This window comes from Dreissena polymorpha, chromosome 6 (genome assembly GCF_020536995.1).
Source record: "Dreissena polymorpha isolate Duluth1 chromosome 6, UMN_Dpol_1.0, whole genome shotgun sequence".
NCBI lineage: Eukaryota > Metazoa > Mollusca > Bivalvia > Myida > Dreissenidae > Dreissena > Dreissena polymorpha.
In genome coordinates this window covers 17347278-17364777 of record NC_068360.1, presented here as the reverse complement: position 1 = coordinate 17364777, position 17500 = coordinate 17347278, and the positions used below count along the sequence as shown (strand labels likewise).

General features: G+C 34.7%; 1 protein-coding gene across 1 annotated transcript in view; it reads left to right on the top strand.

Moving 5' to 3' along the window:
• Positions 1-12837, top strand: part of LOC127836526 (uncharacterized) — a 15806-nt gene extending 2969 nt beyond the window's left edge. The window contains exons 3-12 of the mRNA XM_052363184.1: positions 963-1083; positions 1241-1331; positions 4283-4452; positions 5283-5427; positions 6908-7019; positions 7611-7681; positions 9477-9686; positions 9874-9981; positions 11466-11588; positions 12394-12837. Of these exons, the coding sequence (XP_052219144.1) occupies positions 963-1083; positions 1241-1331; positions 4283-4452; positions 5283-5427; positions 6908-7019; positions 7611-7681; positions 9477-9686; positions 9874-9981; positions 11466-11588; positions 12394-12486 (1244 nt within the window). The 3' untranslated portion in view covers positions 12487-12837. The remainder of the gene's footprint in view (positions 1-962; positions 1084-1240; positions 1332-4282; positions 4453-5282; positions 5428-6907; positions 7020-7610; positions 7682-9476; positions 9687-9873; positions 9982-11465; positions 11589-12393) is intronic.
• Positions 12838-17500: the final 4663 nt, after the last annotated feature.

The window sequence follows — 17500 nt, the reverse complement described above, 5'->3', positions numbered from 1 at the left end:
ACAACACAACAACAACAACAACGTATTGTTCCTTTCTGCTTAAATGAAAATGAAGCGATCGAAACAGTACAATAAATAGTAGCAAACAAAACAAGAAACAACAAAGATAATTTTTTCCCTTAGCTTTCGAATGAAAAGGTGGTTCAATCTCGTTTAAAGTAATGAGGTAATAATACTGTTAATGAAAACAAGATCATTAATGAACGTCTAGCCAATCGGAAATTACATATACATCCGGGCATTTACTTTCTCGAAATAAACAACCCAAACTGATTGATACACCATTCTGATTTTTCGATTGATATAGGATGGTTTGCAATATTTTATTACTTCTTGTTTCATTTATTTGTACTTCTAAAAACACACATCTTTTGGATAGCCTTTTTGATTTTCATTAAGTCGTGTGTTCCTTTAAAATTTACTTCATCATTAACTTCCCTGTATCTTGCCAATAGACTTTCAATGCCGTCTTCGCTCTCTTTAGACCTCTTATTGTAACTTCCTCTAAAATTGAAAGGTCGTTATACGAATGGATTTATTTATACATAGTCTCATACTGTTTTCGTCATTTATATAAATCAATAGATCTTACTTGTAAAAAATGCCATGTTATGGGTCGCGTTATCCTAAGCAATCCATTTTTAAGGATAGCTTAAGATTAATTGGTTACCCTTCTTACTGACAAAAAAAAAAACTGCGTGATGCATGGTAATTAAAGTTTCTCATTCGCCATTTTTTTAAATATACTTTCACTGCACAGACCTTACGAAGAAAATCAACAACCATGTTACGTAAATATGCGCACTGCAAGTCATGCGGGTCTACTGTCGTTATGTCGAGGTCTTTACAGCGACCAAGGATTCTCATTTTCTAGTGTCGACGTTTTCGATAGGATTTTCTGGTTCGCAGGTAAATTTTCAGTTATGAACTTATAGTCAACGATTTTATTTCATGAACTACAGACACTGCCGAGGTGACGAAACATCACTACGTGGACAGGCACGAGCGCACGTGCTGCCAGAACCCCACGTGCGGAATCGTGTTCGGACTGACCAACCTCCGGCGGCCGCATCATTGTCACAGGTACTGGTTGGTGAATATGGAGGAAAAAGAGACAAATCTCTGTTTAAACGATCAACATTTGATGTTTTTGTTAATTGATACACATGCTTTTACACGTGCATATATGCCTATTATAGTGTGCAACTACATTAAACAAAGGTGGCGTACTTTCAAACAGATGCGGCGAGGTGTTCTGCCGGAACTGCCTCCGCTACTCCCAGAAGTTAGACACGTCGGCCCAACCGGATGTTAACGGCACACCCTGCAAGGTATCTCATCTGTAGCTATTAACGTGCCCCATATTTTAACCCATTTATGCCTAGCGTCTAATAAAAAGGCCTTGGCAAACAGCGTAGACCCTTATGAGACGCCGCATGATGCGGCGTCTCATCATGGTCTGCCCTGTTTACTTAAAGGAATTTCTGTAAAAATATTCTACATATAGAAATAAATATTCTAGACATCCCTAATTTTGGAAATAAATTGATCCAATTTAGAAGGATGGGAGAGTCCACTAGGCAAAAATGGGTTAAATAAAAGAGATAATGTTCGAGCAAGCGTTGGTTAACAATGATTTGGGGTTCTGGCGAGTAAGAGTTAAGAGACGAGGGCGTTGATCGCAGTTGTTTAAAAGCATCGCATCTGAACGACTATATGTGTTAACCGCCCGATATTTAATAAAACACATCAACAGCAAATACAATTTCAGTTATTATATTATAAAAATACCTAACACAGGTGATACAGACTTTGCGATTAAAATGAGATCTATAGTTAACGTTGCTGTTATAAGGTCAGGTTTCCTTATTTCGTTGCAAAAATCCAGTTTTTTTTTCAACGAGTATTTTGTGCATTATCAATAAGAAGTTTAGCGACTATCATGTTAAATAAGTAATATCTTAAAAACAAAATTCGGTAAATATGCTGACTTTGAAATAAAATTACCAAAATAACGCTTCTAAGTAATTAAATTTTAAACAAAGATTTTAATTGTTGTTGTTGTAATGTTTCATTTGTTAGTCGCATATCCACCTAATGAAATGTGTGTTATTAAGTGCACGTATATTTAAACCACACAATATAGTTCGTAGATAAAAAAGTACTAATGGAGATCAAATCATATGTGTCTTCACATGGCTTATTTTGAATTTATTTCTTCATCATCATATACGCAGTTTAAGTTTGACACATTCAAATAACACTTTCAGAGCTGCGAAAATAGGTAGACGTTTCGGCCAAAGCCCAGCCTGCGCAATTGCACTGTCTGGTCGGAGCAACGCTTTCCTCTAAAAAATCACGTAAAGTTTCATGGTATCATTAAGTATGTTTGACCAAACTGCGAGATTCGCAGGCTGGCCTATAGTTACGCTGGTCGTATATGTCATAAGATCCATTGTAGAATGACGCGGATCTTGAAAAATCTCATTGCGTCTTGTAAATGCAAAAATCTCAGCAAAATATTTTTCGATAGAAAATTAAAGTCAAACTGTATTATTTATAGCAAACTGGCAAATTTTGGTAGCCAATTCTGGCTTTTCATAGTTAGATAATGAAACGATTTCCCTCGTATCATTACATAACATAATACTATTCCTGTAGTATTGGTTGTCTCATCCAAACCCCTAAACAAATTCTATAGGTCTTTGTCTCATCTTGAATGCAAAACTGTGTTATCAACGTTTATCGATTTGTCAAAGGGTGATATTTTAATAATCTTTTATCAGTCAAAATGCCACATATATGTAGTTTATCTAGTATCATCGTAGTGATTATATAGTGGTGACTGGTGTTGTGTAGCCTTTCTAACAAATTATACTATCACTTGTTTATGCACGTGATATATAATCATTGCCGCCATTATTAATTACGCCACAATTATTATTATTACTAGTAAAAGAAGTTTAATTAGTATTATTAGTATTATAAAGATTATTATTATTGAAATGATGTAATTAATGAATGTCACATCGTTTGTATTGTTTAACGGCATATCTATTTTTACCATTTTATGTTAAAATTATATTTATAATCTTAAATTAAGATTTATGCGTTGTTGCATATCATAACATTATCATCTAAGTCTGAAAACAATATAATCAACAAAACCACCGTGTTTGTTGCTTGTCATTAACCAACGAAGGGCTCACTAGGCCGGCGGCCAATGGCGCCCAACGTTAGACCGTGACATTTTTGCGTAGAAACTGCCCGTGGGTTCGTCGGGATCAGTTTTACACTTTTCCCTGCGATTCGAATTCGATGACGAATTCCAACTTGGCAGGGGAGCATTTCACGGTACCGAACTTAAGCGTGATAGGTAGTTAGCTGTGAAAGCGTCCAGGTTAACGCGTTCGGTAGGGCACTCGCATTGTAAGCCGGAGGTCCCGTGTTCGAGTCCCGGACTGGCTGCACACGTTTCACCACCCTGACGATTAAGTAACTCAGTACTGACCATTTAATTCTCCGAGATGGATTTCAATTTTTAACGCGTAATTATAAATAGGCAAAATGTGTGTCTATGTACCGTATGAACATGCAGCGAGTGGTCCGGAATTCATTATATTGAACAGTGTTACCTCCAATACGCTGTATACAAATGAGATTATTTCTCTCGAACCAGCTAATGAAATATTCGAATGTATTCATTCGGGTTTACTGTCGTTATGTAAAGGTCATTATAGGTTAACAGCAGGGTTAAACAGCTGCGCCGAAAATATATAAGTATAATACCATGCTGTTTTGACTTGAGATTTTTATTCACAGAAATCTCACTTGTTACAAACATGGGTCTTATTAAATTGACGCCGTCATGACAAGAACTACGATGACGATCTTTTCAAATATTCTTGTTTTACTTTTTTACGGTTTTGATGGTTTATTTTGTATTGCCGTCCACAATATTGACTGCGAATGCTATAAAAAATAATCCGGTCATATAGAAATATGTCCGTTTGTAAATTACAAAGCTTTTAACTCTGGTATGATTGTGAGTCTAAAGTAGCGAGTCTAAAGTAGCCGTTTACAGAAAGGGTGGGTGGGTGGGTGGTAGCCGATGCGAATTCGGCAAAAACGAAACGATTTATTTTGCAAACATAATTGCAACTCTTCAAGTAAATAACTGAAAACTGTGCATTCAGTCATGAACCAAGGCGAATGCTCCACCGTGTAAGCTGTAGTTCGGTACCGTAACACTTTTTTTTAAATTATTGACATATTATGTCAGGTGTGTTACACGTGCTTCTCTGAAAGAACGGAAAGTCAGGTCAGTGTTACTCGTTCTCACACGGAATACTTCTCGAGCATGCGCGGTATGTCACGCAAGGAGCGTCGTAACACCGAGTGCGAAATTATCCTGGAGCATACTAAAGGACAAAGGAGATTCTGGAAAGACCAGTAAGTTCATGAAGTCCGTTTTTTTTCTATAAAATTCTTATCACAAAATATTGAAATACCGTTGGGAAAAAATAATAAATTTGCGACAACATAGTCTGAGAATTTTATTTAATAAATTTAATCATTGTCACTTTCTTTGCATCGTTCATATGTGCTTCATTTTAGGACATTATTGAACACCCCTGTTGAATTTTTTGTATTGAAGCTATGCATGTTAGTTTTCACGTAAGCCTGTCGTTAGATATTTGAAAAAAAACATGACCAAGGGTCTAATTAAAATCTAATGACAAATTAATGGCGATGAGTTTTGCATGCTTAAATCTCAAAACGTGATTGTGTAGTTTACACCTCAATCAATATCTCCAACAGTTTAAACCACAAGTACACGACTCTTAAATATGCCTTTGAGTAAAATATTTTATTTTATTTAGAGAGTAAAGCCTTACATGACAGAAATATTTAGTTTGATGTTACATATTGTTTCTCCTGTAATAGGATTATTTATGACGTTATTGATATATTCGTAATGTTAATTAGCAAACGCGATTTTTACTTCGTAAATTTTGTGCAAATAAGTATAACCTTTCAACTTTCACGAAAAAACAAATCTGGAATTTAATGAAACTACCGATAAACCCCGTTAATCTCTCGTTAAGAGAATACTATTTACAATTCCAAAAGATTTCCAATAAAAACCACCACTGTGACTTGACTATGAACATTTCGTATACTATAATGTGATTTTTTGTTAAAGTAACACTAATGTTCACTTTTTGATAGAAAACATGTTCATACATGTATTGCACTTAATAATTATAACCATCCTACAGGTTCCAAGTTGAATACCGGAAGGAGTGTCTGCGCCTGCTCCAAGGTTTCCATGACAGCATCGGGACCTCGCACGTGCTCCGGACCCTGGGAGAGATCAGGGGATACGTTGACGTGCCCGGCTGGCAAAGATCCACGTTTTGGGAGGTTTGATATATTGTACTTCTGTCTAGAGTGGCAATCATTTGTTCAGGGTGTTTTATTTATTTAATGTATTGCTTTAAATTAATACTGATTTTCATTACTGTATTTCGATCAATAAATTAAATAGTTCGTATCTAACCGTAAGTGCCCTATACTAAATTATTTGGCAAGACACCATTAGCTTGATCATGTCCTGCGTGCATGCAAACTGACCGACACATACTATTTACAGTCGTTTCTAAGTGTGAATCCAAAGTCGTGCGTTCGATCCATGCTTTATCGCATGTGTTAGTGCGTACCATTGCTGTCCTTATTTTAATACATATATGTGTTTTGTATTCAAAATCACTTACAGGGTGTTTCATAATATGTGATACAGTTTCAAACCTTTGTCGCTTTTTCAATCAAAGAGCTAATACACATGTAAAGGTATCAGATTAAAGGTAAATGATCAAAAATTGATATATACACAAGATGATGCGCTAAAAGGAATAAAAGAAAAGTATTCACCATTAGAAAAAAGTGTAAATTGATATATCAAAACTTGTGTTACTATATATAGTAACAAAATGGACTCGAATACATGTGATTATCGGTCACAGCAAGGAGATTATCACGTTTGGCCCTGCAGGGCCAAATGTTGATAATCGATAATCGGCTTAAGCACGCGACGTTACGGCCAACGCGTCACATAATAACAAAATGGCGTCCACATTCAGTCTCAGCCAACTGTGATCAATACAATTAACAACTCAGCGAAAGAATCGAACATAGTGTTAACGACACGTAGCACACAGTTTGGATAATAAAAAATATCGATTGAAACGGAAACTCTCCTGCCTCTATTTGAAATATGCCTCTGTTTGAGCTTTTACAGGATTCATCGAACAGCAAAATTTAAAGTTATAGAAACAGTTACCTCGACAATTTAAATCCGATGTTTATAATAATAAAATAACAACGATGTGCTATTCCGTCCTTTTTTGTTATTCCGTTCGTTATTTTATATTGATTTTAAATCACAATTTTTAAACGATTGTATCGAATGGCAATGCTAACCACTTTCACCAAAAACACGATTTACGAAATCGAATGACTAGTCGGAGCGATTACACAAAATTGATTCCTTATAATGCATGACAAACACACACTCCAAAATAACTTTTGGATTCGTTCGATGCTATAAAATATCTAACTGTAAAATATAAATCCTCCACGACGGGATTGTTGTCCCTAAAATCCAGAGAGTCTAGCTAAAACTGTGTTTCGTCACAGAAATTACGTCACATGAGATACGTCATAAATTGCGTGATCAATTGAATGAAAATTAAAGTACGGAAAGCTGGTTTTGAAATAACTTACTTCTGGTCCTCAAGCAACGAGGTATTAACCTGTAAATAAACTCGAAATGAAGTCCACTTTGACGTCGTAGAAGTCAAAGATGTTGAGACTGATGCCATGCCTTTTATTCTGTCGTATTTAGTTGGAGACGATCATCCACTTTTGTCGCGCATGTGGCAAGAAACTTGACCTCGTCAAGCATCGTAACTGCCGGGTCTGCGGGCTAGCGCTTTGCAAGGCGTGTGCGCACAAAGGTAGCATTGAAAACGACGCTAGTTTTTCTGATAACAGAGTCAAAATTTGTTTTTTATACAGGTTATCAAATTATAATGTAGATGAAAAATAGTATGGACGTAACGGATAAATAAACTGTTGAATAACGTTTTGTTTAGCATTAGTCATTTGATTAAGAAAATGATAATGCGTTTGTAACGCTTGTATAATACAGGACTTTTTGAATTTTCTGTTGTTTGCGTTTGAATTGATGTTATATATATATATATATATATATCTATATATATATATATATATATATATATATATATATATATAAATATATATATGCGGATCGCACATGATTATTTAACATTCAATTAATATACATGTGCATACATGCCGGACAATCTAAATAGGCGTCATGTTTAACCTTCTTTTGAAGAAACTTTTTTTAAATGTTTATTTTTTTCTTACATTATCGCCATGCTTGAACTCTTCAGTCGGATGCTTATTTTTATTGAGGTTAGACATTCGATGGTAGTACTTTAAATATTTTTTATATGAACAAGTTTCTTTAATATAATATAAACTACACGAATATTGAAACATATGTCCACTCCCTGTTACAGAGTTGCTGGTATTTTACGAGGACGATGGATCATTGGACAAAGCTAAGCTGGTTATTATCCGTGTGCACGGGGTACGACATTTTGTCATATTGTAATACGCATTCTCTGAATTATGTTCAAAGTTTGTATTCAAAGTTGTGTTCTACAAATTATACACGTTTAAATAAGAACAAAGTAAGTGGATAGCAGTTTTGGACGGCTATTTCACTTTAGTATGTGATTTATTCTTTTCAATGTATTACATTAATTGTGTTCGTAACTTAATAACATCAGATAACGCACGATATAAATGTTTTTTTAATGTCATTATATTAGCAATGAAACCGTAGTTAAGTATTAATTTAATGTATATGAAAGTAATTACCATAATGCTTAGGTAAGCCTTGTAGAATTTATGAATACGAACGTCTTTTCTGATAATACCGTTGTTAGATTTCTATTATACGAACGTCGTTTGCAATAATATCGTTGTTAGCCTTCTATTATTTACGTTTACGAACTTCTTTTGCAATAATACTATTACCGCATGAAGCCTTTAGAATTTATGAACACCAGCGTCTTATGCAATATTTCCGTAGTAAGCTTTCTATAATTTATACATACGAACGTCTTTTGCAACAATATTAGTATCTTAGTTAGCCTTCTAGAATGTATCTTTCTTCACTTCGATTAACCCGTAGTCTTGACGACCGATGGGGGCACCACAGTTGATCTGGCAACCAGCTCTCTCTATTCGTCTCTTCTTTGTCCTCTTTGGACTGTCTCAAGGCTTCGCTAAGCCTCAACCCTGTCCATTCTGACGTGTAATCCTCCCATCGTGTCCTTTGTCTGCCACTCTTCTACCTGTCTTGAACTGTGCTGTATAATATTTCTTTGCAACCCCTGATGGCCGAGAGACATGCCCCGTATCCTAGATTGCAGTTAAAGATGACAGTACTAGTTGCTTTGTAATAGAGGTGTTCATTACTTGGGTAATTATGACGTTGATGTTGTACAGCCTAATGGTAGCTACATTACTTCATGCCATAACCTGTTGAATGCCTTCTTAAAATGAATAAAGACGTGGCATAGGTCCTCTTGGTGTTGTTGGTACTTCTCGCACAGAATCCTGAGGTTGAAGACTTGCTCTCTTGTACTTCGCCCTCGTCTGAAACCTGCCTGCTCTTCAGCAACGGCCACATCCGATTGAGTCTTCAATCTTTTCAGCAGAATCTTAAACATGACCTTGCTGAGGTGGCTAATGAGGTTGAAAGTTCAGTAGTTCTCGCACAGCTGTAAGTTGCTTTTCTTGGGGAGGGTGATGATGAGGGATTTGTTCGTGATGTGGGACATCCTCTGTCTGCGTGTGTGTGCCAGATACTTTGCAAATGGTCAGTAAGGCGCTGCAATTTCTTCCCCACCTGCCTTCACCCGCTCTCCTGCGATTTTACCCTCACCTACTGAATTTGCCTTTTTCAGCGATCATATGCCTGCTTCCACTTATTCAGGAAGAAAGGGGTGGTCGTCATTATTAGTTGCTATAGTGACATTCTGGACCTAATGGCCTTTTGTGGTTCTATTTAAGAACTCTGTCAATCTCTTTAGGATTTCATGTTCTGTCGTGAGACATCTTTGTCCTGGATTGTTGTTCGCATCAGGAAACGTGGCTTCTATAATGTATGTCTACGAATATCTTTTACAATTACACCATAGTTAGCATTTTAGTTTCCTGTAAACAAAGGTCTGTTCTGTTTTAACTGCCTGCGTTGTATCAATTCCGGAATTGTCTTTTCAATGTTGAAAAGTTAACTTTCGCAGGTCGGTCTATGATACGGAGGACGCTCCGATTTTGTGTGTGAACGTTTACATTTAAACGACCGTTTATAGGCACCGGAAAAAGAACCGAAGTATTCCGTCCTCTTGCGGATTTGTGCCCAGTGCAAGGGAGAGCTAACTAGGCGACAGGTGCAGGACCACGACTGGTACATGAAGAACAAAAAAATCCAGCGACCAGAGAGCGTTGCTTTCGGCTCGGTCATGCAATTCGATGATCACTTCCGGGATCTCACGGACCGCATTAACGAGGCATTTGATGGTGTAAGTAATTATGTGTATTTATACATGCATATATATATATTTAATGCAAATCAACTGTTTACAGATAAGCCAATGAATGCCAATTTTGTGCACATAAACATATATTTTGTTCTCACAAAGCGGAATATTGTTTGAACGATATCCACACTTGAACTTTTTTCTTTGTCATTTTGTTAATATGATACAGGACAATCCAAACAGGGACGGTGATAGTATAGGCAGATGGGCATCTTTGGACGAACTTAGCCTAGATTTCGATAAAATCAGCTTGGGAAACATGTCTACCCTTATGAAGGTAAATGTACCAGCTTCCATGGAAGTACCAATTATTAAGCAAGTTAATAAGTAATATTTCGTTCTTTAACTGTGTTCAATAACATTTATAATAAAGCAGAAACAATTGGGGAGTTATATACGAATACAGTTGTGTATTTTATATCTTTCCTAAACATAAAACAACGAGTACACAAGGTTCATCTAATGTTCATGTAAGGAACCAGCAGGCGTTTAGGAACTTCCCATGTAAATCTACATCTTTACAAATTGGGATTTCATTGATAAATATAATATAGGATCATTTTATCTAAATATGTTTATTACTAAACTTCTTTTTTTGCGTGCATAATATTATTTTCTCCGTAAGTTATTACATACATACATTAATACAGGCATGCTATATACAGAGCATTTGAAGAACTGGTATTTGATGGCTACATAAAATATTAAGTTATGTTCATCGTACAGATGTAACAGTCATTAATACAAGCCTGTTGTACAAACTTATTTCAAATTTTTTAGATTTTTAGTGAAGGTATATGATGATTACATACATCAAAAACATACATTCACATATAATCTAAATAGTTTAATATTCAAAAAGAACTATACCAACAAAACTATTTTTCACATGCATACTTTACAGTTTTAGTTATAGTATGTATATAGTTTATCTGTTATATAGTGCATAATCGAAAGGTTACTTTGGAGCTGAATTGCTATGTGTAAAATACATTAATACATGTTATGCAGACTTTACAAAATACTTGTGTGATCAACACTATCTGTATTTTGTGTTATGATAAGTGGTGGCGTTATATTAGAAGGCTGCAAATCTGATTAAGGGACCAGTCTTTTAATTCTTCATCTGTTTAGTTGTTGTTTTTTTTCATTTCAAAATTTGTTTAATACTATCCAAACGTCCAAACGTCGAAGAGATTATCTTTTTCATCTGACAATGACAAATGTACCATTAAATTTCTCGGCAAAAATGTTTAAATCATTCAGTTTCGATGCCTTGTTACCAAGTATTAGATCTTGACATGTAATCTAAATAGGGAATACATCAATCTCGCCTAAACGTATTTAGTGTGATACACCAATAAGGTATCTGACATGATCACAATTAAATTATATTATGTTGTTTCTGATACAATATTGATTTCCTCCAGATATAGTAAAAACAAATGATAATCACAACAACCATTTCATAGCAGTGTTAACGAATTTTCATCGGCAACACAGTTCTATATAAGCGCTGAGATGTGTCCATTTACTGAACTTAACCATACGTTTGGTATTATCAGGACCAGGTTTGAGAGAATACAGAAGCGTCTCATCAGGTCTGCGATGTTTGTTTAAAGGAATTTCCGTGAGAAATATTCTAAATATAGAAATAAATATACTAGACATCCCTAATTTTGGAAATAAATTGACCAAATTTAGAAGGATGGGAGAGTCCACTAGGCATAAATGGGTTAACCATTAGTTTGGATTTATCAGGACCAGGTTCGAGAAAATACAGAAGCGTTCTTGAGCCTTTACAAGGAGATGCGCAAGTTATTCGAGGCGCAGAAAGGTGAATTATCTCCAAAACGGATACAGTTTGTGCAGAACTATTTGAAGGTTCGTATATGTGTTTATACTTGTGTGGGATGTATACATACCAAGCCGTGAACAAAGAAAAGCTCTTTGACCGAAACAAACGGATTTTAATGTTGTAATATTGTTCATGCAGACATTTATTACGGTGATATTTTCTTAAGTAAAATATATAGAATAAGTCAGTAAATAAAACCAAGAATAAAAGTTCAAACATAAAGTTCATGTAAAATCAAACATCATATAAATATCATAGAAATCGCGTCTTTAAAAAAATAAAATACAAACACACACACTATATATATATATAATTATCTTTAACCAAACTAACTCTCGTCAAAAACGATTTCAATCAAATGAGCTTAACAACAAGAAAATGAAAACCTCAATGCCGAATTCGGGACTCGTGAATCGAATACTACAGACAAAATTGTAGTGTACGAGTGTAGTAAGTATCGAAAATCTATTAAAACGATTAGCGGATAGATTGTAAAGTTATCAGTACACAAAAATAAATGGCAAATCAAAGATATTAAACTATCAAGGATGTCTCTACAGAAAAAATTCTAACGATCTAGATTCAAAAAGATCGAAAACATGTCTCATCCAAATATTAAAATTAGCTACAATGCCCACATCCTTTTATAATTGAATAATGACGAGATAAATAACAAACAATGAAACTCCAGAAATACACATACTACAATAAAGCTTTACTGTTTATAGCCTCTGAAGCATAGTTTCAAATGACACGAGTAAACAAGTAATTTAGCTAAACTTGTCTATAACACTCTTAATTGAAAGTCATTTGGCAGAAACTCGATTTCAGGCCAGACTTGACTTTTATAATCAGACGAAGATGAGACTCGGAAGGATTAACACCAGACACGAATCACAAGACATCGTAGTCAGCGTCCAGTGAAACGTCATCGATTTGCTTGTCATGGATTTATCGATAAAGATATCTTTGACTTTTTAGATGTGATTATTATACTCGATTCTGACATTGGGTTCGCGTGTGTATTTGTTTCCATTTCATTTGATGATAACTGTATTTTTCCTGAATAATTGACCGGTATGCTTTCGCTTCCCAGTTATACTTTTGATGATATCCATTTGATACAGTATTACATTTCCATATCATTTTATGATGTCTGTATTGGATTAATAATTGGTATGTCAGTATATGTCCATTTTATCTGATAAAACTTTGTTAACCCATACTATGCGATTGCTTTATAAGAACAGAAAATAAACATTTAAGTACTCGTTTTATATGTTTCCGTTTTAAGTCAATGATTATAAAAATATTGGGTAAGGAGAAATACGAGGAACACATAAGATAACAAAAACAAGTAAGAAACAAATGGAAACAAAACTACGTAATATCGTAAAGTGTATTTAACAAAAAAAAACGACTGCTTATATATGAGGATTTGTTTTGATGATTACTTGCATTAAAGACACAATCACATACGAGCTTCAATGAGGCTACAAGATGTTAATTATATTCATGGACAGCAAGACACTCGAGAAAAGGAGGCAGATATGACAGTTCTAAACATCAATAACGTGTATGTCTATTAAAACTAAAAATCTTCAACAGATCCACTCGAAAAATGCCACTGGACATATACATGACTGTTTGGTCGACAGTCATCATGTTAATTTATGCTCAAAAATATTAGTACCCAAATAAACAAAGGAAAATAACTCTTAAAATAGTCAAGCAAAATTAATGGTTCTTCTGCACTGAACATTCTCTTTATTCTCTTCATTGCGTTTGTTTACTTTTTAAATGACGCTCAATTTTCAGCCATATCAGTTAAAAGGTGATAAGTGTTTATTTCCAATCAAAATACACTATATCTCGACTAAGATCCCCGCAAGTTTCTTTTTAGTGAAAATTTGTTGTAATTAGGCCAACCCGCTAAGAAATTTCGCAGCGAGTGAAGTCGAGATATGTAGCGAATATTAATACGCAATAAGCACTAATAACTTTCTCGATGATATGACTTGAAAGTGAGTGGCATTTAAAAAATTAATATTTGTTCTATTAATAAAGGGTAAAAAACGGCGAAAAACCTGCATCGGCATAGACGTCGTCATCTTGACTATCACGTGATTACCCAATTTGTATAGTAAACGTTAAACGAATTGGTAAAGACAATTTGTTAACAAAAGATAGTTGTTTTATTTTCTAAGAACGTTTTTTTTCACTAAAAATGGTCGTAGAAAAATGCACTATAAATGGTGCTAAAAAAATTCTCAGAGGAAAATTCTCGAAAAAGTGTATAAGTGAAAAATTGTAAAAAATAGAAAATTCAATGTTAAAGCGGGTATATACGATTTTTTATATGTGTTTATTTGTAATATATTGATAAAATATGTTACAATTACACAAAATAGACAAGAAAAACTATACATTAAAGCCGAATTTCATGAAATGCAGCAAAGAAAAATTAGCGGCCCGAGCCGATTGTGACGAACATATTTTCCTACAATAACCGAAGCATTCGTCTTTGTATTAGGATTGGAGTTAGTGTTCGTGTGTCGTATGAATAGATATCGTTGCAGAAATTCAAATAAACCGTTAAACTAAGTTTAGATTCACATTGTACATGAATGATATACATGCTGGCGAATTCGGCTGTACAGCCGTTTTCAATTTGAGAATTAAATATCTGGCTTATTTCGCATTTTTCGACACATGTTCTTCTTAACTTTTATTTTAATTTATATTGAAATATATATATAATTAGTTTTTTACACATTTTATATAAATTCACAAATATTTGACAAAATCGTATATACCCGCTTTAATTATTTCATTTATTTCGTTTGCCCAAATCCTACTACAACCGGGCATTTTACCGTATTTTCCATTTAACCGATCGGACTGTATTTTCAATGTGTGGCAAGCCAATGGACAAAAAATGGCTTTCGGCATTATAATACTGGCCGCTGACCGCTTACGACAAGTGACCGTTATACATAGGTGTAATAAAGACCGACTTTCGTACGGAGAAAAAGCTAGGCTGACAGCTTCCGTAAAGCGAGCGCTATTCTCAGGTGAGCGCTATGTCAGGTTTGCATGTATTTAAACGAACGGCAGTCGTTATAATTCAAGAGTGTCTTATTACAAGACGTTCACTAAAAACTATTTATGCCATCTATAACTTTATACGATTATTGTTTCCTCTTCTTCAGCAACGTAAGACTGACACGGATATTATAACTGTACAGCAACTTAGCATATTGATTCAAGTTAATAAACGCCCCATCAAATTTGAAGACGTTGGTTAATAGTCTTGTAATTTGTGCACCTGAAATCACGATGTTCATTGTGTGGTTATATTTTCTTCAGTCAGTTCATATGACACATGTGCTATGTGAACATATTTTGAAACTGTTAAACAGCAAGGCACTAAATAAGCTATATATTAATATTAGTTTTGCTCATAAAGATGACTTCAGCTGGACCAACGCTTTACATGTGTCTGTCTTGATACTGGTGAGGTGCACTTATTTTGAACAGGCGCGACCACACTTTGCTTTTATCTGTACTCTGAAGAGGGTTTCTAGATATTGATTAATGCGAAGACACACATTGGTCTGTTTTAATACAGTATCGTAAAGATGTGTTTGATCTTCAGGAGCATTTTCTTTTCAGTCGATTAACACGTAACAACGTTATAACATCGTGTGACAAACGTTTGTTTATTGTATATCAAATAATAAATTTCGGAATGTGTTTGAATAGTGACTAAAAAAAGAATGATTGCAAATTTTACTTAATTTGAGCTGTCTGATTTGTTATCCTAAAATCCTAGTCACACAGTCGTAAGTATTTGTCTGGAATGATCGTGTCACGAATTGCTTCATCTGTCAATCACTCCTGGTGGTTATTTGTTGCAACGTGCGAGTTACATTCGGAGGACTGAACCGAATTTATATGGTGGGGACACATACTTTAAATGTTCTATTGTGTCTGATCAACATCTTGAAGATGTCGAAATGGTGTTATTACAGAGTATTCATTAGATTTTCTTGTTTCTGACATAGTATGCATTAAGCGATACGCCGTTGTTATTGTTTTTTTTCAAGACACTTTTATTTAAAAAAAATGACATACAATTACAAGTGCGTGATAAATATTGACACACTGATTTGCAGAAAAAAGCGTGTATTGTGAAAATACATAAACATAGAAGAATCTGTCTTAATTATCATTTTCATCCATGCTGAAACTGCTAAGCAAAGTAGAATGCAGACACCTTTCTCTGTAATCAGGTACTTAGTTAAGGGATAGTTAATAATGTTCTATAGAAATAACAAAATAAATCAGATTTCAATATGCGAAGATTGTCATTCGGGCAGTTCGTATCAGCTCACACAGTGATGTTTTCTAACCACGATTTTCTTTTTTCATGAGTCGACACTTCCACAGCTGCAAAAGAAAAAAATAATGTTGAAACCGTAGTATGTAGTTCGATTACATGATAGAAATCAATTTTGCTTAACATTCATGCAGTAATTAACACGAATGATAATTTTGTATCGCATCAAAATGGCTGTGCTTGCGATGATTGCCTGAATCTACAATGTTTGAATATCAGTGCGCCACAGTTTAAGCGACGAATCACGAGGAATAGATGTATCAATAAGAAAGAATTTTCTTGAGATTGCTCACCACTGTGATGGGGTGTGGTCAGTTCTGATCCCTTAGGCTTGTTCTAATCTAAATGTATAGATGATCCATATCTAAAGTAACACACCAATTATTGAAGTTTTGGGCCCAGACTTTCCAAAGAAGACGATCTTTCACAATATTGCTACATGGTTTCATGCAAATCAATTTACCCTTAAGGCATGGCCGGTATGATATGAACAAAGTTTGTACAGGACCACTACACGAAGTGAGCTACCAAATATTAAACCTTTGATACGTGCAGTTTCAGATAAAACGTTGATTTATGTAATTTACGATACTAGTCTTTATAAATCATTTGGTCAATAGGGCAGTGTCGGCGACAAGGGCATGTTTTGAACAAACTTTGCAGAGGACCACTATCTGAATTTACGAACTGTCAAACCTCGGTGACAGTTTGTTGCAGAAAAATAACATTTTAATTACTTTACCACATAATTCAATGTGAATCACGTGACCCACGAAGCTCAATTTTGGCATTTTTGACTCCAGGGACATTATCTGAACACACCTGCGTACAGGACATCTGTATGACATTGTATAGCATATATCAAAGCTTTGTGTCTTAATTTCTCTAAGAATAAGATATTAAAGTTATTTACCAAATTAGTCGATACAAATCATATAATCCCTATGGCATAGACGGTTTTGACTTGAAAGTTGTAATTTGAACAAACGTATTAGAGGATAAAATTATACAATATTACTCAATAAATATTACAACCCTGACCCTTAATGTTTAGGAGAAGATGCTTTTAAAGTTTTAATGTTAAAGATCTGTTTAGAGACACATGAAGGACAATTTACAACAAAATTGCAAATAAAACAGTTTTCTGAAAGATTGGGGCAAGAACATGAACATTTAAAATGTTTTTGGCGTACCAATATGTGCTTACAGAAAGTCAAAGAGAAAGGCAGACGAAAACATGACCATGGTGCTTATGGTACACAAATAATGCATGTGGGGCTTTTGATCAAAGTACAAAATGTAACCCATGTTTTGTAGACGTATAACCAAATTACAAAATGTTTCCCCTATTGTTGAAGACGTATATCCAAAATACAAAATGTTACCCGTGTTGCTGTAGACGTATAGCCAAAAAACAAAATATTCCAATGTTGTTAAAGACGTATACCAAAAATACAAAATGTTATTATATACCTGCTTTATGTTTCCCAAAAATAAAAGTTGTATCAATCGGTAAAATACAACTGCACATAAATA